The sequence below is a fragment of the Mytilus galloprovincialis genome, chromosome 10, assembly GCF_965363235.1.
Source record: "Mytilus galloprovincialis chromosome 10, xbMytGall1.hap1.1, whole genome shotgun sequence".
Taxonomy (NCBI): Eukaryota; Metazoa; Mollusca; class Bivalvia; order Mytilida; family Mytilidae; genus Mytilus; species Mytilus galloprovincialis.
In genome coordinates, this window is record NC_134847.1 from 53848924 (window position 1) to 53871253 (window position 22330).

The 22330-nt window shown below is 30.7% G+C and overlaps 2 protein-coding genes across 2 annotated transcripts; one reads left to right on the top strand and one right to left on the bottom strand.

Annotated features, from left to right (window-relative positions):
- The first annotated feature begins 787 nt into the window (after window positions 1–787).
- Window positions 788–12840, top strand: LOC143047846 (1-deoxypentalenic acid 11-beta-hydroxylase-like). Its single transcript, XM_076221142.1, has 9 exons — window positions 788–971; window positions 1935–2097; window positions 6225–6282; window positions 9272–9335; window positions 9906–10061; window positions 10460–10518; window positions 10934–11039; window positions 11612–11671; window positions 12141–12840. Exons 1-9 carry the CDS (start codon window positions 841–843, stop codon window positions 12286–12288), a joined length of 945 nt encoding a protein of 314 aa, XP_076077257.1. The 5' UTR covers window positions 788–840; the 3' UTR covers window positions 12289–12840.
- LOC143047847 (nuclear migration protein nudC-like) lies at window positions 12821–22289 on the bottom strand. The gene is made up of 10 exons (XM_076221143.1): window positions 22107–22289; window positions 20720–20797; window positions 19613–19828; window positions 19061–19135; window positions 18309–18419; window positions 17858–17926; window positions 16825–16950; window positions 15942–16025; window positions 14899–15017; window positions 12821–14025 (listed from the first exon to the last, which is right to left on the bottom strand). The coding sequence occupies exons 1-10, from the start codon at window positions 22176–22178 to the stop codon at window positions 13974–13976; spliced, it is 1002 nt and encodes a 333-aa protein (XP_076077258.1). The 5' UTR covers window positions 22179–22289; the 3' UTR covers window positions 12821–13973.
- Between the last annotated feature and the right edge of the window lie 41 nt (window positions 22290–22330).

A 22330-nucleotide genomic window follows, 5' to 3' on the forward strand; every position in this document is an offset into this window, starting at 1 on the left:
ACGATGTTTGTTAAATTTGAAAGTTGATTACAACTGCATACTATTTCGATTTGTAATAAGATACAAATTCAGCTACGTTTATATTTGTTCATTCTAATTATGCCACGTGCACACGTACATTTAACTCGAATCGAATGAGAATCAAATTCGCTAATCGCGTTCACACACTCTTATTTTTTAATTCGAATTGGCACATTCGAATTATCCAATTCGCATAAGAAAAACGTATTTGTTACTGAATACGAATTAAAAGTTATCGTCGTAAGGGCAGTAAAGCGGATTTGACGCGCGTTTCAATTCGAATTAGAATTGACGTTAGGACGTAAAACCTTTCAAATGAGAACTAAGCTAATTTGAATTAGTTAATACGAATCGAATTCGAATTAACTCAGCATTATATAATAACTGACTAAGCTACCTGCATACTAATTGGCAATACAATTTGGATTGATTTAATACATGCAGTTATTACTTTCGATTTACTAGTAATTTATCTATTTTTTTTAAATTAAATTTCTATTCAACATACAACTAGTTGGGATTTAAAAACTGTCTAAATTCATATATCGTTTGGGTTTTAAAATATCAAATCCCATCAAATATGTATCTAGTAATTTTTTTACCTCATGCAGTACACTGCTGTACATATTGTATGTGTTATTGGTAATCATTGAAAACTCCCAAAGCTAACAAATTGATACAGATATTTCATCGATTTGAATATTCATTATGTATATTATAGATTAAGGACAGAAATGATAATACGAGAGATAAACAAACAACATTCTATTTTTAGAAGAAAATGTACTAGATAAATAGTACGTTATTATTTATAACGAAATGGCGACAAGGACAGTACAACTTGGTACACAAATGGTGGAGTTTCCATCAGATAGGCTACAGCAGCTTGAAGATTGCAATCACTTGTTATCTGATGTAGAGGCGTTACACAAGGAAATACAAACAAAAGGGTATTGATTTTCTTGTTTTTATTTATATACATAGTATATGCATATATTTATAAGTACTATCACACTCTATGATTCTTTGTGTAAACATACATTTCAGCTTATATATTTTCTTGCCTAGTTGAGATTAGTGCATACTACAGCTTCTCCAGTTCATAGTTATCAAATATACATATGATTAGGACAACTAGCAAATAAATTCATAGCAACACAAGTTTGTCCAGTGGCAAACATTACTGCATGATTTCAGGACGAGAGTATGCTATACACTCAGGTTAACTGTAACTGGTCTGAAATGGACAATTGGTTAGAAAAAACTTATCACAGATACCACTAAATAGTTCACGCAGAATATCACTTATCAGTATATGAACTAGTATGGACTTCAAGATACATGCATATGAGTGGTATATGCATAGTATGAAACTCTCCTATATATCACAGACTGTGAACGTCAAGATGTTCTGATAAACAGTGTAAATTATGCAAACAATACGAAGTAAAATCACAAAACAATACTGAACTCTGAGGAGAATTCAGAACGGAAAGTCCCTTATCAAATGTCAAAATCAAAAGCTCAAACACACCAAACGTATGGACAACTGTCAAATTCCTGTTTCAATATGATGATTTCTTCTTGGTTGTATATTAAGGAAGCGAGATACATGTATAACATCTGCAAGGATAACCAACAGAGACGATAGCATGCACTCCACACGAATATAATTTGAAATACATAAAATAAATGTGTTCTCATTCGCCTCTGTCGCAAGACAAGGCGTTCTCGATGAAAGAAAGGGAATATGTAACACGGAGTGCATACAAACCATGAGGGTAAAGATAACATAAAAGCTTTATTTTGAGTAGGCATAGTAGACAAACAAGGACATAACGTAAGCTTTAATGGGATTTTAACCGATTTTGTATTATAGTTTTAAAAATCGACTATTTTTAATTCCTTGACAGATACTTATTTATTCGGGGTTTACATGACCGACAAGAAGTACTCAATGCACGACAAACAGTACTAGAATACGTCAAAGAACAAGGCAATGGAAAATTAGTTGACCCTTGGCCTGAGGGAGTATTGGAGGCTAGATGTGGTCAAGGATGTATACCATTTATGGAGGTAAGTATAGTGTTATCTTATGATAAATTTGTATCAAAGGGCGATAGTGGGGTGTCGTGGTACTGTTGGTTTATTTTCAACTGTATGCTTTGTAGAGAAGGAGCTGATGTGTTTCACAATTGTTTTATCCGTTACGGTCTAGTGAAATGTCCGATCTAAAACTTAACTGATGTCTGCTATGTTGTAATCCTTCCTTATTCTTATGAATCAGTGCCACTTTAATGAAGTTAGATTTGACCGAGAACAACCAATTTACCACAAGAGCAAATAAAGATGTAGAGTTCACGTCTGTTTCAAAACGGTTTATTCCTTCAATGCCAACATCATTTGATCTACCAACAATTTACCTGTAAAATTATGTTGGCGTTCGAGGAATAGGTGCAAGTAGTTATCACAACAAAAGTGCATGCTTATCAAAACAATTATACTAATTAAACAGAAACTTTAAGGTAAATTCTAGGTAGCTAAATCACATTCATGTTTGTAAAGTTGTTGAAAATCATTTTTTGCTGCAACTGCTTAAACCAGTATGCTCTTCTCTAAAAATAAAACTTCGAAATGTATTGCATTACAAAGTCTTTGGACTTGGATACTTTTTTCCAATATTTCTATAGTTGTGTTTGCTGTTATATCCTCATGTTGAATTTCTCGAAACTTTGTATGAATGTTAGATTACTATGTTTTATTTTGTTCAGTTGTTCAGGATATTTTTCTTGGGTATAATATTACACCCTTTTTTATTCATTGTAAGTCATTTATAAAATATTGTTCAGGTGTTTGTTATGTTGGCAATTCATCAGAATTCTTGTTACCCTATTTTATGGACTTGAAATTTTGTAGAGTTATATGGAGGATATTCTCATACTTTTTCATAGCATAAAAAGAAGAAAATTTTGAACAGTATTTATTTGTTTGTAGACAGAGAACGATGACCTATAGTTGTTTATTTCTGTGTCATTTTGGTCTCTTGTGGAGAGTTGTCTCATTGGCAATCATACCACATCTTCTATTTTTTATATACAGAAAACAATACATATAACCTAAGTAAACATTGACAAAAAGCACAAATCTTCATATGTGATCTGATAATTATTGTTGAATATTTTATACAAGCAATTTCCACATTTAAGAGTCTATTACAAGTGTAAAGTTTAACTTATTGTGAAAAATTCATGTTATAAGTAGTTCATACTAACTAATAAAATATTTAAAATGATATGGATTTAAATAAATATTTAATATCCTTTTTAATTTGAAATAATTGTATTTAACTCTATTTTTTTTATTTTTTTTAAAACATGTCTTATGTTAATAAACCTTTCCATTCCTAAATTATTTTTTTTAATAAAAAGTAATAAAAAATGTTTTTATTTTCTTTATTATATTTTGAAAATTCATGATAATTGTAACCTCAAAATTTACTTTCTTCTTATCAAAAAGTGATAAAATGTTGCAATTTTATCAATTTCTCTAAAAAAAATTACATTTAAATACTTATAAAATGATTAAAATAGTTATGAAAACACCTATTGTTCTTATATAAACATCTATTGAAATATTTTTGTTGGCGTTCCAGGAATAGGTAACATATAAAATGTTGGCATTCGAGGAAGACACCTTCAAAACAACACAGCAACACATTTATAAGTAAACAAACGGTTTCTATAGTAATAGACAAGTGTCTATAACATATATATAACTATCAATCACCCTGATTCTGGATTAGAGACTTCCAAACCCAGCTAACACACAATATTTTCATGATATTATTGTTTGTCAAAATTATTTACCAAAAAATATTTTATAGACATTTTTTTTACATCAGAAATTATGCATGAATGACATTTTAACAATAATATTTCATCCCAATGTTTCATTGCTAATATAAAAACATTTTTTGTTAATATTTTTTTATAATAAATAAATAAATATTCTTTGCTGATGTTTTTAAAATGTTAAATAGACAGTTTTATAAATGACAACAATTGTATTATGAGGAGATATTTCTTTGCAATATTCAATCAATATCTGATGGACATTTTTATATTACATTTAATATATATATTTTTTAGATGTGTAAAAGAAATATTCATAAAACATTTTTGATTAATATCTATGTAAAGCATAGGCTGATGTATAATAAAATATCTTTTTGATGTAACATCAATATAATTTTCTTATCCTAATTAAAAATATAAAAATGGTAATATCTAATGAATATTTCAATAACATCATAACAATATATTTTTTCGATTTTATTTAGAAAATATTAGTTAAAAACTGTTTCATAAACGTTTTAAGATAATATGTTTAATAGATATTTGTAAGATGTATGCTAGAAATGCTTTCCAAATGTTTGTTAGTGATATTTGAGTGAAGCACATGTTTGATATGAAAAGAGAAATATTTTATAAACATTTTTACATAATATTTCTAATTGATATTTGTAAGATGTACGACAAATGTTTTTCTAATGTTTGTAAGTGATATTTGTGTGAAGCCCATGTTTGATATGAAAAAGGAAATATTTTTTATATAATTTTTTAATCAGATTAACATGAATGTCTCCTCATTTTTGATAGAAAAGTTTTAATAATTCTAATCTAACTTAGACGAAAATTCCAATCAAATCAAAAGAAAAATTATCTTGCGAATAACGATTGTGTTTGAAGAGCATTGAGGACTCAGTAAAAATCAAATGATAAATTCATACCAAAAGGACTACGATAATCTGTGCATAGAACTAAAAAATCTTTGTATTTTGCCTAATTCAAAGTTTTTAAAACAGTGTTTGTAAAAAAATATCATTGATATTTCATGCCAATAAAGAAATATAAGCCAACATTGTGCCAACAATATGCCAACGTATTAGGTACTTATCTCCCCCCTTTATACCACATAATTAAAAATTTATTTTTTATATTATTTCAACGTTCTAACAGAAAAATGTGCTCTTCATTCTCTTTATCTAACATTTTCAAATCTGTGTAGTCATTTAAATGTATTTACCTAAATGATTGAATAATTTCATGCACAAACAAAAAATATTTAAAACCAGCCCAAAACAACAAATACAATTTGAATATATTTTAATTTTTTTCATCTGATCTTAAATCAAGATATCATTGACACGAGTGAATTTTCATGCTCTCCAATAGCGTTGTGAAACTACTGAAAAATTATATAAAATCTACTAGTTGATTTTATGAGTAGATTAAAAAACATTCAATTCAATGCATCAACTTATTATTAAAATAGCATATGGTTGTAGACTGTATTTAAAAACCATTTGGTTGACATCCATAAAACATATCCTATAGACATAAGAAGAATATGTTGTCCAGATGTTTGAAAGGTGTCTGGATATTTTCAATTGACACTGAATAATATCAAAGTTATGTTATTTCAATATAAAATCAAGATATTTAAAAATAATGCTCTTGAAACATTCAGAACAAATATTTCCAGAAAATATGTTATTTACATGAGTAAAGCCAGACATATCACTTCAAAAACATGTTTTTGAATGATATTTTGGTGACATTTTGCAATATATTTTAAAAATATCAATAAAATGTTTTGTTGCTACCTGGGAAGATTTGCATCAACATAAATTTGTTAAAAGAAAACAAATGAAATATGACTATGGACATCAGTTTACGAGGTTCCTGACTTAAGGCAGATGCATTACAATTTTTTAAAGGATTTCTTTTCTGTAAGCATTAAATCGTGTCCTTATTTTTTTTTTTTAGAGAAAAACAGCAGGTACATATAAAAATTACACAAAAAACAGTTCGTCCCCATAGTCATGAAATGAGTACTTACTACATAAATTTATACCAGGACAATTATCAAAAATATTTGACGTGCAGTATAACAACAGCCAACCGACTGATCCGAGAAAATATTAACCCACTGTTCAAGCAAGGATTTGTATTATATAGTATTAAAGTTGTATAGTAAAACTTACTATATTCAAGCAGTATTCAAAAATTAAAATTAAAGAAATGACGCATTTGTATGGTTGTCTTTTTAATGGAACTAGTGACACAATTTATCTATTGGTCAGCATTGTTTGAAATTTCTAAACATATTTAAAATAAGCTGTTTATGTGTAAATGTTTCAGGGAGACAGAAAAATAACACATGCAGAAAATATTCAAAAAGTTTTGGAAGGTCCTAGACGTAAGTTTATATATATATATATATATATACCCCAGTGTAATACACAATTATATAGATCTATAACTTTTAGATTTGAATTCCACATTTGGCATGGAAATCGAACAGACTTATTTCTTTAAAAAATATATGAATTGTCAAGGCAAAAATAAATTGTTCGAACATTTCTGAAAACTGTCACAATGAAAACAAGAACTATCTTTAAAAAAGATATCCGACGTATTTAAAATTGCGTATATGTTTAAAACTATAATTTCAATAACCTTCAGAAGCACAAAGATACCATTTAAATAACGTTTTCTCTGTTTGTGTTCAGTTTTCTCGGTCCTCGTATCTTTCTGTTTACATTCACCAAAACCCCGCGGAAATCTCACATGCGTAGGTGCGTTCTAAAAGTCATGTACGTTCGTACAACAAAGTTTACATTAAAAATTATATAATTGTCCCGAATAATCAGCTGTCACGGATGCAAAGAGCTATTGGAGAAACAATTATTTTTTATAAAAATATAAATCTTTGTAAGATCTAGTTCAAATATTTATAGTTTTTCACTTGCTTTCCATCACGACATAATTAACGAGACGTGTTTTCAAACACAACCAAATCACCCACCATGACAGTGCTCATTTTGTCCAATCACAGAAAGGATTTTCGAGCATGCGTATTCTGTTGCCATAGTTAAGCGTCCTTAAGTTCAAAGGGCACAAACCGAAACTATACCGATTACGTCGGAAAAAATAGCTAGACATAAAATTAATAATGTATATTTATGTTGACTTTCAAAACTAGAGGCTCTCAAGAGCCTGTATCGCTCACCTGATTCTACTTGGGTTTTTGAAATCATATAAAAAAATATAAAATTTGGCTAAAAGTGACAACACAACCTCATTTATAAGGAAAGGAACATGTTTAATTTCATTCAAAAGTCCCCCACTGGCGGCCATCTTGGATGACGGATCGGCTACAAAGTAACAACACTTGGTCAGCACCTCATAAGGAACATTCATGCCATGTTTGGTTTTATTCCATTCAGTGGTTCTCTAAAAGAAGTCATTTGTATGCATTTCCCATAGGGTCCTATGTTAAACTAAGTCCCCTGCTGGCGGCCATCTTGGATGATGGATCGGCTAAAAAGTAACAACACTTGGTCAGCACCTCATAAGGAACATTCATGCAATGTTTGGTTTTATTCCATTCAGTGGTTCTCTAAAAGAAGTCATTTGTATGCATTTCCCATATGGTGCTGACCAAGTGTTGTTACTTTGTAGCCGATCCATTATCCAAGATTGCCGCCAGCGGGGGTCCTATGTTAAACTAAGTCCCCCGCTGGCGGCAATCTTGGATAATGGATCGGCTACAAAGTAACAACACTTGGTCAGCACCACATTAGGAACATTCATGCCATGTTTGATTTCATTCCATTCAGTGGTTCTCTAAAAGAAGTCATTTGTATGCATTTCCCATAGGGTCCTATGTTAAACTAAGTCCCACGCTGGCGGCCATCTTGGATGATGGATCAGCTACAAAGTAACAACACTTGGTCAGCACCACATAAGGAACATTCATGCTATGTTTGGTTTCATTCCATTTAGTGGTTCTCTAGAAGAAGTCATTTGTATGCATTTCCCATAGGGTCCTATGTTAAACTAAGTCCCCCGCTGGCGGCCATCTTGGATGATGGATCGGCTACAAAGTAACAACACTTGGTCAGCATCCCATAAGGAACATTCATGCTATGTTTGGTTTTATTCCATTCAGTGGTTCTCTAAAAAAAAGTCATTTGTATGCATTTCCCATAGGGTCCTATGTTAAACTAAGTCCCCGGCTGGCGGCCATCTTGGATGATGGATCAGCAACAAAGTAACAACACTTGGTCAGCACCTCATAAGGAACATTCATGCCAGTTTGGTTTCATTCCATTCAGTGGTTCTCTAAAAGAAGTCATTTGTATGCATTTCCCATAGGGTCCTATGTTAAACTAAGTCCCCCGCTGGCGGCCATCTTGGATGATGGATCGGCTACAAAGTAACAACACTTGGTCAGCACCCCATAAGGAACATTCATGCTATGTTTGGTTTTATTCCATTCAGTGGTTCTCTAAAAGAAGTCATTTGTATGCATTTCCCATAGGGTCCTATGTTAAACTAAGTCCCCTGCTGGCGGCCATCTTTGATGATGGATCGGCTACAAAGTAACAACACTTGGTCAGCACCACATAAGGAACATTCATGCTATGTTTGGTTTCATTCCATTCAGTGGTTCACTAGAAGAAGTCATTTGTATGCATTTCCAATAGGGTCCTATGTTAAACTAAGTCCCCGCTGGTGGCCATCTTGGATAATGGATCGGCTACAAAGTAACAACACTTGGTCAGCACTCCATAAGGAACATTCATGCTATGTTTGGTTTCATTCCATTTAGTGGTTCTCTAGAAGAAGTCATTTGTATGCATTTCCCATAGGGTCCTATGTTAAACTAAGTCCCCCGCTGGCGGCCATATTGGATAATGGATCGGCTACAAAGTAACAACACTTGGTCAGCACCCCATAAGGATAATTCATGCTATGTTTGGTTTTATTCCATTCAGTGGTTCTCTAAAAGAAGTCATTTGTATGCATTTCCCATAGGGTCCTATGTTAAACTAAGTCCAAAGCTGGCGGCCATCTTGGATGATGGATCGGCAACAAAGTAACAACACTTGGTCAGCACCTCATAAGGAACATTCATGCCATGTTTGGTTTCATTCCATTCAGTGGTTCTCTAGAAGAAGTTCAAAATTTAAATTGTTAACGACGACGACGACGGACGACGGACGCCAAGTGGTGAGAAAAGCTCACTTGGCCCTTCGGGCCAGGTGAGCTAAAAATAGGTGTAGGGAGGATGTGAAAATCTATAACTATTTCAAATTATAGAATTACGATGTTCAAGCTATTTAAACCTGTTATTATATCTCTTTTTACCAGTTTATCATTCCATATTTTTTTAATTACAGCAAAGGAATTCTTCAGAAGATTTCTGGGAGAGGAACCAAGAACTTTTGATTTTAAATGGTTAAGGTATGAAGTAAGTTTTCTGTAAGAATCATCAATGATCTACATATAGTTGTGAATTTTAAGTTAAGAGTTTAAGCTGTTGTTTGAATTTGAACTTCAAGTGTAATTTATACATAATATGTGTTGTTTTAAGACCTTTTAATGTATAGAAAAAAACTCATAAAAAATACCAAGCTTACAATTGTATATGCCAAACCCACTTTTTGTGTACAAAATTACGCTCCAAACAAGAAAATATAAACGCCTAATAAAGAACAAAGTTAAAGGTAGCAATACACAGTTAGTAGTGTAGTTTTGCAAGTTATTGTGCAATAAAATTCATTTTTAGACATGTAGCATGAGGTCCAACTATTCTGAAGGTTTACCAAATACAATTCAAAGTTTTGTAACAGTGACTTTATCAATGATAATGCATGTCAACACAAAAGTCGTTACTGTAAATGACAATTCCATGCAGATTTAAAATTCAGCTTTCTTAGTTTGTGTCTTTGATATATGTGCTCTGTGTGTCGTTAAGTTTTTTTTATCACATCCCTCTTTTAAATTGATTTTTATTTTGTATTTTTCTAACAGAGGTATATACAGAGAGGCATTCACTGGTGTGCATGTTGACCGTGTTTACATGAACAGAGGAACACCTAATCTTTACACAATGTGGACACCATTTGGGGATGTAACACTTGATATGGGATGTTTAGCTGTATGTGAAGGATCTAATTCTCTAGAAAGGTAATGATAAAAGAACAAGTACATGTATGAGGGTCTGGATGGGGTTTTATAGAATAGAAATAACGGGGAAAACAAGAATAGAGAATAATAATGTGTTAAAATATAATGAAAAGAGAATATAGAGGGCAAAAATAAAGAATAGAGAAAACTAGTTGAAAAAATACAGATATGAACTGGAGTTTAAACACTATTATAGTAGAGGTTCATTGCCTTCTGAAGCTTCAATTTCATCACTTACAAATTAATTCTTTTTTGAAATTTTTGTTTGGACAAAATGTAGACTGCAGCCACTTCTTGCAATAAACATTTAAAGATATACACCACATGAAATATAAACTATAACTGTCTTTCACAGAACTTTGCTTCTTTAACTAAACTGTTTTTGCATTATTTTCCAGTTTTCAATACTTCCAGAAAACATATGGACATTTAGATGTTGAAGCTGCAAAACTGAAAGGTGTGCTTTAAAACTATGTTTAACTTTTTAAATGTTACTTAATTTATGATGCATTTTATAGATATCTACACAAATATTTTTTACATATCTAATACATTTAAATAAAAAAAGGATTATTTGAAATGGAAAATGAGCTTCTTGGATTTAACTTGCATAACATCAAGTAGAACATATTTCATGTATATTCAGGACTGCAAATAAAATTATTGATGAATCATTCTTTTTTTACTTATTAATAACAAATAACTGGTTTAGTGGAAAAGAATGTTTAACTTTTTGTTCTTTCTTTTAGTTGCAAACATTTTTTTACACACCTGGCACACTTAAAATATTATATAAAAGCAAGATATGACTAAATTGAACATAAGAATAAGAAAGATATTGAGCAATTACCTTTTTATACTTTTAAATGTAGGAACTGGATGGTTTACTACTGATCCATGGGAAATCACAGAGAAATTTGGAGGACAATGGAAAACATCAGACTTCAAAGCAGGAGATGTGTTAATTTTTACCATGGGGTAAAACATTAAAACATTCATACTTCTGACACTCACTACCATTATCAGGGGAAGGTTTAAGAAGAGCCTAATGTTGCCCATCACCCTTATGGTTGATTTGTTTTGTTTACGAGTACACTTTTCTACTCTTTGACTTCCCTATTCTTTAAGTTGTGCCCATTTAGGACTCTAATTTTCAAAATTCTGGCTCAACTACTGACAATTTACTGCTTTTAAGTAATTTGATATTACTAAATTTTACAAGTGATGTCAGGTATGTGTCAATGAGACAGGTAGACAGTTACACCAAAAGATCTTAAGACATCTTGTCATTACTAACATTTTCTTGGGAAATAGCAATAATATTTTCCCGAGTTCTGCTACATTATACTTATATAAAATAGCCTCACATGATACATGTTTGAGCTGGCCAATTTGCAGCAAATAACTATGCTACACAGGTGTAGTTTATTTTTATTTTAATGATCTATGTATAGCTATTAATTAAAAGAAATAGTCCATGTACTGTATATATACAAGAAAGGATATAATACCTGAAATTTAAATTTGTTGCTTTTTTTCTTTCTTTTCAGGACAGCACACATGTCAACAGCTAACTTAACAGACTTGCTCAGAATCAGTTGTGATACAAGGTATTATAAATTAAATGTTATTTAGCTGTTTTTATTTTGATGAAAAATGGAAAAGGATGGTAATGGCTAGAATGGATAAATACCACTTCTATAGATAAATTTAGGCATTTTGATTGGCTGTTAAAGATTCATATTAATTGATACATGCATCACAAAATGAACCCATATTCATAATTCATGTAAACAAAAGCTGACAGTAGGTTCTCTGTTAGCTACGGAACCGTACGCAAATAGTAAAAAAAGTAACACAAGGACCCAAGAGCTACGGTTCCACAGCTAGTTCTCTGTAAGACTAGCTAATGTAATTGCATTTTTGTAGGTAGAATGAAGCAGTACCAATTTTTTTTTGCATGACAAGATGAAATTAGAAATGTTTAAGATGTGTTTTATTAAATGTATTTCATATTTGTCTGTCAATTCTTTGTTTTCAAGACAATGAATATCAAATCATTATACTTGTCTTTTTCAGATGGCAAAGAGTGAGTGAGAAAGCAGATGAAAGATACATGGGTGATAATTTTGGATCTAAGGTCAAATTTGGTCTACAATTCAAAGACGATAAAAGTGACGAAGAAGAAGTGACAATAGAAAAATTGAAGAAGACCTGGGGCATTTAAAATAGTGCAGAAATCAGATTAAAAAAGAAACAATTTAAAAAAAAATGCAGAACTCAGATGAAAAAAAAGATTTAAAAATGAATGCAGAAATAATATAAAAAAGTGATTTAAAAAATTAATAAGAAATTGCCTATTTTACATTTTAACTTAAATTTTAACTATAAAACAGCTTGACAAAATATTTTACTCAAGGTTTTGATAGACTGAAGTACTTTTCAAATGGTATACTCAGAAGAATGGATTTAATAAGTTTACAACAACAAAGTAATTGAACATATTCTAGGATAGGACTATCTTTTCAGACAAAATTCCCAAATGTGGTGTTTTCTTGTTAATAAAATATTTTGCACTCCACATTATTGGGCATCTTATGATGTCTATTTTGTGAGAGTTAATACTCATGCTAATGTTCATATTGTGAGCTATAGATGTATATTTACCCCATATCATTGCATTTACATGTTTTTTTTTCACTGCAATGTAATTAGTGCTTGTGTGTGATATGATATGATTATAATATAAACAACAGGAATAAAATTCAAAATAATCATCTTTAATGTGTATTATTTTACATCTTACAATCAAGGACCAAAAAGATCCTTTTTAATGTAGTGTGCAAACCGCATTCTTTTGCATTTGAGTTTTATATATACAAGTACATGCATATGAATATTGCCTGTATTATTATATATTATAAAATTATCCTTTAACAACATTACATATATCAGAAACAAATGAGCTCAAGATTAAAAAAAAAAATAAAACATGTAGTTCATACAAGTTTGTCAAATAACAATCACAAGTTCTATAAACTACACTTATCTGGTTTTAAACCAAATATTCAAAGGTGGCAATCTGTGGCCTCAGTTTGAATCTATTTTTTTGCTACACTGTTAACCACAAATAAAATTTGACCAATGATATAATAACATGAAACATTTATAATGAGAATGATATGTAACTGGCCATACAGTTTTAGTATAAAGCAGAGATTTTTCTGTGAATGAGGGTAAAGTCAAACTGTGATATTCTTCTCTATGTAGTGTAATCATTTACTTACTAAAGACATTTATTAACTATTTATTTGCTAGCTAGCTTTGAAAAAAAATCTATACTTAAATTAATGACATTCTTATTTCAATAAAATTTATAAACTCATACAAGTCCCAACAACCACCAAGGTAATGTCAGGAATGAAACTTGTAACCATCTATGCATTACCCCAGTAACCTTATATGTAGCTCAATGAAGACCCCCTCTGATAACTGGCATGTCAAGTAAAAAACCTATCAATCTAAGTTGTGATAAAATAATTGATATAGGTTGTTTGTATAATGTCCAGTGGCAATTATTTCATGCATAATGAGTATGAATGTACAATTAAATGTGCAAATCTTTTCCCAAATCCTACATACACTGCCAATCCACTTGAAATTAATAGGTAAAATATTGTTCTTAAAAAGTTAAGTTTTCACATGAATTTATCCTTTAACAATAATTTACATCAATGTCTAAGGTCTATTTAAAGACACGAAAAGAACTTCGAGTAACTATAAATAACAGAAATGAACCCAAAGAACATAATCTGATGCCAAACTCTTACAAAATTTGCATACACCATTCAATTACATTAATTATATGTTGGATTGATTGTACAAAATGTCATGAACAATGATTGACATTGTTTAGTTGAATTTACACTTTGAAAAGTCCATCTCTGGATGCTGTTTCATAAATCTGAAAATAAAGGAAATAAACAAAACTTTATTTAATGATAATTGCTGTTTAGTCATGAAAACTTATTTTCCTACATCCTATCTGAACAATCTATGTTTAATTTGGTATATTACATGGTCATACTTTTTTCAGACCTCACTACACTAAATCAATGAATGTGTAATGCTCGATATTTTAGTCAGGGAGAACAAGATTAATCTATTAGCTGTTTAACCTAGATCAGTAATTGTGAGTTCCCTTAATAGATACAATTGGTCTCTAGTGGAGAGTTATCTCTTTTGAAATCATACCACATCTTCTTTTTTTTTACATTGTATCTTTTGTTAGTTCTTTTTGTCCTTCAAGCTAATCTAATAGGTCAAGCCATTTGCAACTTTATGTAGGTTGCTGTCTGTCATGTTCATTGATTTGATGTTTTTTGGGGAGGGCGGGGGTAATGCCTATGTAGCTGACTATGCCATTTATGTTTTGCTCATTGTAGATATTTAGCTCTATGTGACTTATAATTGCTTACAACATTTGGTCTCTAATGCATAGTTACCACATTGGCAATCATACCACATCTTCTTAATTTTATATGTATGGATAACCATATTTCAGTATTTTGTTGTATTGCATTATTTAGAAATGCAATTTCTTAATACACCCCTCATTAAAACATAACCATAGGTGTATTTGTCATTTCCAGAATGTAACAGATGAAGTAAAAATTATCTACTACTCAGAGGTTCTTGAATCTATGTTTCTCCTTTCCTTTATTGTGTTTTAAAGATAAAGATTTATCCAAGACTGTGAGCTACAATAAATAACAAATAATTCTCTTACCTCCCTTGAATTATTCAAGGGGGACAACTAGTACTGTGTTTTACTTACTTTCCTAAAACATCTTGTTTCTTTTGATCTTCAGATGTAGGTAATCCCATTTCTCTCTGTCTTTGGTCATACATCATTTTCTCTACTACACCTCTGGTTTCTCCATCCAAATCTCCAAGCTAATATACGAAAAGAAAATTAGTTATTTTAGAAATGACAAAACATTTGTGTTTAAATTTATATTTGTTTTCTTAACACTACAAACAGAAACAGCACACCCAAATCACACAATGAGACAATAAAAAATATCACAAGGTGTAACTGTTTACCGACCATAACAGCCTAACAATCTCACAAGGTCATTTTTTTAAACATAAATGAGGACTAAAATTACCCCGTAGTAGATAAAAGAATAGCACTTTTGATGTCAAAGCATGTTTTTAAATTTTGCATAGCTGTAAAAGAAAAATATGGTTTAAAATGTCTTTTCTTATTTATTATCAATATAATTAAGATTATATTTTTATTCATGAATGGTGTTGAATCTCTGATAAGATAAAATTTGCCCAAAATTGTTTAATTAAGGGGGAGATAATTAAACAAGATATAACAGCAAATCAAAAAACTTTTACACACAATTTTTATTAAATAAACTGGTGTCACAGAGATATGTCTCACCTATATATAATTTGATTTTCAAATGAAAATGTTGAAATTAAAATAGCAATACTCCTGATTTTTTAACATGTAACCTATTAAAAATATTCAGTTTATGAACCCTGACTGAAGGTACATGGTCATATAATTTCAGTGGGAAAAAAAATATTACAACTGAATATTAAACATCATTGACTTTATGGTAAGTGGTATACCTTAATCTGACCTAATCAAAAATTTTAACTATGCAAAGTTTCAAAGTCAATAGACCTTGACTGAGGGTAGAGGGCCAACTAATATCCATGGTAATGAGATGTGCCAATTCTTATTAAACTGCATACAAAATATCATTGACTTATCATAAGTGATTCTCCTCAAACAAAAATTATCACAAACTTCAACCTAACAAATATCAGATGGACTATATATATATTTTGAATTTGTACCTTAGAATTTTCTGGATTGACTTTTTTGGTATTAATTTCTGGTTCTGTAGTGACTACTCTACTCCACCATTCCATTTGGTTCACCTGAAGGAAAGACACAAAAAAAGGATAAACTGCAGTTTTCATAGTTTGATTTTTTCTGACTCAAATGAAGTCTGATAGTAATTTCACTAAAAATAACATAATTATCTCCCTTAGAAGTGTTTTTTTTTCAATCAATTTCTCCCAGTTTGTGAATGAAGTGCATTTGTGAATTTTAAATCATAAATCTGATTTTCTTTTGTTATTTTTGTTACAACAACTGTATGCTTGGATTAATCGAATTCTGACATCATTTTAGTTGTTGATTTTCACATATACCACCAGAAACAACATGGCAAAAGTGTCATAAAAGATCAGTTTTTAAGATTAGTCTTTTATTTAAATAACAAGTGAAACTTTACTATGAACACAGTTACATCTTAACTTTAGAATTAAATCTGTGAAATTCCAATGAAAAATAAAAGTAGATTTAAAGCACAATAAAATTACATTACGATGAATGTTTATGCAAATTCTTTTTGACTTTATTCTGATTTTAACTTTTAAACTCAAATCAACTCTTACAGCTAATTTCCTAAAGCATGTAGGGCAAGACTTTGGTTAGCTTGCTTGCTTTGTTTGTATATTTTACAATTGTAATTGGGATAATGTCCAATCATATCATAACATACTATACAGTTTTAATATGCCTATATATATATATTGTTTAAAGATGTCAATCTTAATTACAAAGCTCAGATTAATGTGTGTTCAAACAAAGCAAGCAACCCAACCAAAGTTTTACTATACAAGCATTAGAAAATTAGCTGTAAAATGTCTTATGTATATCTATCTTACTAACCTTCTGTATTGTAAGAACTAAACTTTTTCTATCTTCAATAATCCATGTAGATTCTTCAATTTTTATACTATTATATGTTTCACCATCAATTATTGGGGGATGACCTTTTAACCCTGCCTTTAATTTCTGAAAAGAACAAGAATAAAAGTATAGATAAGATGTTTTGCCATCAACAAGTAATATTTGTCGGGATGATTTTTGGCATTAAAAAACACTTTTAGCATTATTTTGGCTATCATGAGGAAGCCAGTATCTTTTATATAAGCTCTGGATTTCAAATATTTTGGCTACGAGCATCACTGAAGAGACATGTATTGTCGAAATGCGCATCTGGTGCAGGAAAATTGGTACCGTTAATGTTATTCCAATGGTGGAGGAAGCAGAAATGCACTATGCATAATGTCACCTTTGAAAACTGACTATCCTTGTCAAATAAGATATGATTAGAAAGGTCCTGCCAAGTGGGCATTGGGAATTCATAATCTTAATGCTGACAGGCTAGTGAAACAGTAGTTTACAACTTAGAAAAGCTGGGCCCCTTATGTCATGTATGTAATATCTGTAGGTGACCAATTAAACCTGCCTTGAATTTCTCAATATATAAAGTTAATAAATTAGATAAAATAATTCATCAATTTGTATATGCAGGTGACCTTTGATGCTCAGTTAATGTTTATGTCTGGAAAAAAAAAGTACCAATGTAGGAAGTCAATATATACTGTAGACTGGATAAATTTAATCTGAAAGCCATGCACATGATTTTTTTACAGTATGTTCAATTAACAGTTTATTATTTGATTTCAGTATTGAATGTGATAACAATTTTTAACCCTTGTTCCCACAGTAAGTTTCTGATTTTCATGACCAATTGACAAATACAGTCAAACCTGTAAAGAAAGGTCACCCTAGGGAAAAGATAAAACAGACCTTTTTAAAAAGATGACCTTTGAAATGAGGTTCAAAATGTATAGGTACCAAAGATATGTTCCTCCTTTTGATATTAAACTATAATGATATTTATAAATATACTAACCTTTTTTTGAATATCAACTACAACATCTTTAGGCTTTACTGGAAAGGATACTTTAAATGGTATTTTAATCTAAAAGGAAACCAAAAATAACCAATTAGAAAGTGTTCACATGGATAACACTTGTGAATATTTTAAAGTTACATAATAAATGTCAGATGTTAAAAGCTTTGTTAAAAACTACAGCTGAGAACACTATATAATTCACATCTGTTCCCTTACCTGTAATTAGGTAGAAAAGATACCAAGGTATATTGGAATTGAAGGACATCCCCTGATTCAAGGAATTCAAGAAATTTTAACAATGTGTTTAAAATCAGTTCTCAATTGGTAAAACAATTATGTTATTCTATGGGCTTAACAATATAAGCACTTGCAGTTATAGATCTGATAGGAACATTTGAATACAGTTTTTCTTTTCTTACACCCTAGGCCTGCTTCTGATATCCTTTACCTCAATTTCATCTAGTGTTTGCCTCCATGAGTAATTTTCTAAGTCAGCACCATTTCCTGCATTGGGTTTTAACTTTCCTTTGTCCTTCTCGTCTTCCTCATCTTCATCTTCCTAAAATTCATTCAATAGATAAAAAAAAATCTAGTCATTGTCACTCTCTTCGAGCTTGGCCCATTAGGTATATTTTTTTTTGTATTGATGGGCTGCTGTTGTATTTGCATATTACCATTATCTACTTTTATTTATAAGCAAACTGGCTAAGACATGATACAGAGCATATAAACCTTTACCCTAAAAAATGAGGCAGGATTTGCTTGACTGTGCCCACAAATTTATTTTGGGAAGTGCCAGTATCTTATCAGGTATATATCTGCCTGGTGTTTTTTTTTCATTTTCAGAGTTATGTATTATACATTGAATACTTTTTTGATCAACTGCTAATGTTGAAATATGACTGGCAAAAAGCACAAACAAGTTGCTGCTTACCCCGAATATACATGTAGGTAAAGGTAATACAAGATACAACTCCAGAAATGGAATTGGCTATTTCCTTTTTGCTGATCAAATAATAAAAAAAAAAATGCTGGCAAATACCTTCCCTCTATTTTTCATCAGTATTACTGGTGTCATATCATCTTTTATGTTTGGTATTAATTAAGCATCATATTGTAACTTTTTTTTGCAGACATGATCTAATTTATAGCACTATAATGAACACGCCTGAAAACAGATGGCAGGAGTCTTAATCTAACCTTTTTCTCTTCCTCTTTTGTTTCTTCTTTCTTATCTTCCTCAACAGGTTTTTCTTCCTTTTTATCATCTTTTTTCTGTTAAACAATTGAAAAAATAAAATTAAGAGCTTGCTATAAATCTTACTGAAGAGTTTAATATATTAGGTCTTAGATAAAATATTTACTCAAGAATATGCCAAAGAACATTAAAGCAAAGTAAAAAACCAGTGAACTAGATATTAAAATCATAAGATTGAATTCTAGTGTGAAAAATCCATTAAAATTTCAGTATACATGAATTACTGTGGAATTATTATTATTTTTAGGATACCAATTTTTGTGGATTTTGTTTGTAAAGGGTAAACATGGTAAAGGAGTCATTTAAATATTCGACAAAATACCATTTTTTTTCTATACTCTAGATCTTGTTTGCAGACTTTGGGAAAGCCACAAAATCATATATAAATATATTTCTAGATCCACAAAAAACTGGTACCAAAGAAAACAGATTGAATCCCCAGAACCATCATTTAGCTCTTTTAATACACCATTGTTAAAGACCACACTAAGCACCTGTTCTAATTCTTGTTGTATTTTTTCAGCTTCTTCGTCTGTAATTTCTTTAATTTTGGGCTCTTCTTCCATTTTCTTTCTCTCTTCTTCTTCCTTTTGTTTTTTCTTGGCAATTCTCTCTTTCCTTTTTTGTTCCTCTTCATCTTTTTCCTTTTTAATCTCTGCCATTTTTTGTTCTGCCATATCTTGGTAACGTTTAAAGGAATTCATAATCATCTGAAATAAAAGACAAGACTTAAATCTGAAAACATGTGTATTCAATTTTAAGAAAAAAATCAAAACAAAGAATTGTGTAAATCAACTTATGCTACATATCATGTACATGTTGCGTATATATTACGTGACCTAAGGCTCCCTGTTGAAAACCGTACTTTGGCCTATAAGGTTTACTTTTACAAATTGTGACTTGGATGGAGATTTGTCACATTGGCACTCATACCACATCTTCTTATATCTATATACATTTGTTTATGAAAAAAAGAGAAAAAAAAATAATGACCTCTGTATTTTTGTGTTTGTGAGATGATTATTACAATGTTGATAAATTAAGTCCATGATGAATGTTGGTACATGTATATATATAAATTTAATTTTACTAACACAAAATATGGTAAGACTTCCTTTTGATTCTCCCTACATTGTACAATATAGATGCCTATACTATCAAAAGAAGGGGGTTAAAAGGGAAATCTTTCCAAGATAATTACTCTTACACACTGTAGTATTTGTGTTAACTAACAAGCTGATCTAATGGCAGATCTATAATGCAACATGTTCTGAAGGCAAGCACTTGGCTAATCAACGACATCTATTGAGGCAATATTCACTTAGAATAATATAGCTTACAAAATAAGGTCTAGAAACATAAATTTACATTTTGTAACAGCAAACAATTATGTGACATGTCCATATTCATATTATTTCATGAGATTTCAACACTGGTTTTTGGTGGAGTTTATAGTATGGGTTTATAATTTTTCTCTGTTGTGTTTTGTGTACTGTTGTTTGTCATTTTGTCCTTATTCTGGCTCTGCTAAGTCATTGTACATGTTGTAAGTTTGTTTTTCTTAAAAGAAATAATTTATATGAAAAAATCTAAAGTCATACCTTTTCACCATCTCCTCTCAATCCTCCTGTGTAAAAGTCTGTCTTTCTTAATAAGAAACTAAAGAAGGCACTTATCAACTGCAAAATATGAGAATTTTACCATTATGAATAAACATATATATATATATACAATGTACATGATGTATATCTACATGCACAATATTACACACTTAACAGTCAATTTTTTATGAATAGTTTTTGGAAAACCATGACAACTGTGTGAGCTAAATCAGGCCATCTGGTTTGAATAGTTTGACATTTGTCATTTTGGTAGGTGAACATGCGTTATGGGTTATTCTCATTATAATATGGACATTTCCTGTCAAATTCATGTTAACCAATTTTTCTTGAATTCTCAAATTTGATTTATAACATATACTAAAACCTGGGAACAGTATATCTAAAGGGAAACAAATTTAAACTAATAGGCTTTTCAGTATAAAATTGATAAAATCTCGCTCTTAACTAGACTTTAAAAGATTGATTCAATGGTAGCATCTGACTGAAAAACTATTGGTAGTCCTCAATAGATTAACCACAAAATTATAATCGTTAATCAAAACAAGTTTTATCATAAATGGATATATTTAGTCATATTATGTTTTCATCTTTTTCGTGACATCACGACAAGATTCAATATGGCTGAACAAAATGGCGGAGAATGTATACAAATGGGAATAATTAGATGATAATTTTAAGGAAATGAATATCATGAATATTCAAACATAAATAGGTACGTCATATCTTGAAAAAAATTTCTAACAAAAAAAACTATATATATATATTGACAGGCTTTGCATGGATTACAAACAATAAATTTTTGGGAAATACATTTTGAAAGTCACTGAAAGTGCGACTTGAACCTGGTTGCAATTCCTAACATTTTGAAATAGGAAAAATCCAAAACTCTATGGTCCGCAAATAGTCAAAAAATAACATAAGGTCCTAAGAGCTACGGATCCGCTAGTATTTATGTTCCTGCTAAAATTCTCAATTTATAAACTGTCTAAAATATACAATTTAGTATGCATGGACTCAATATATAAATTTGTTTCAACATTTTGTTTGCATATTAGTCTACATGCCATCTAATTAACCATTGAGGTTATCTCAGGAGACTGCCAATTGTAAAAAAAAACGATACCGAGTCATTTTACCCAACAATGTTAGGTCTGCAAATTTGTGTAGACATGATTATTTTCTCAGCAGAATTCGAACTCTGGTTTTGAGACATGTGTATATATCTATATATGTATGTATAAATTGAGAGAGAGAAGGTGATAGACAGCCAGGAAGAACATTCTAGACTATTTCAGATCTCTAGACTCTACTTCCAAGCACAATTTTCTTCATGTTGCCAATATTTGTGTGAAATGAATTAAAGTACCTCCTGTATTCCACCATCACACTGCTGTGCCATAGCAAGCAACATGCCATCAAATCTTTGGGGTTCTGCCATTGTTTTATTTGTCTGGTAAGTGTTTCGTAGGTCTTCTTTCGCTTTCAAAATCGTTGAACGGAAATGTGCATGTCCACACCGGAGATCAAGGTGCGCTTGAAACTTGTATGTTCGTTCAAAAATCAATTTCTTAGAGCGGTTCAGAGATTCAG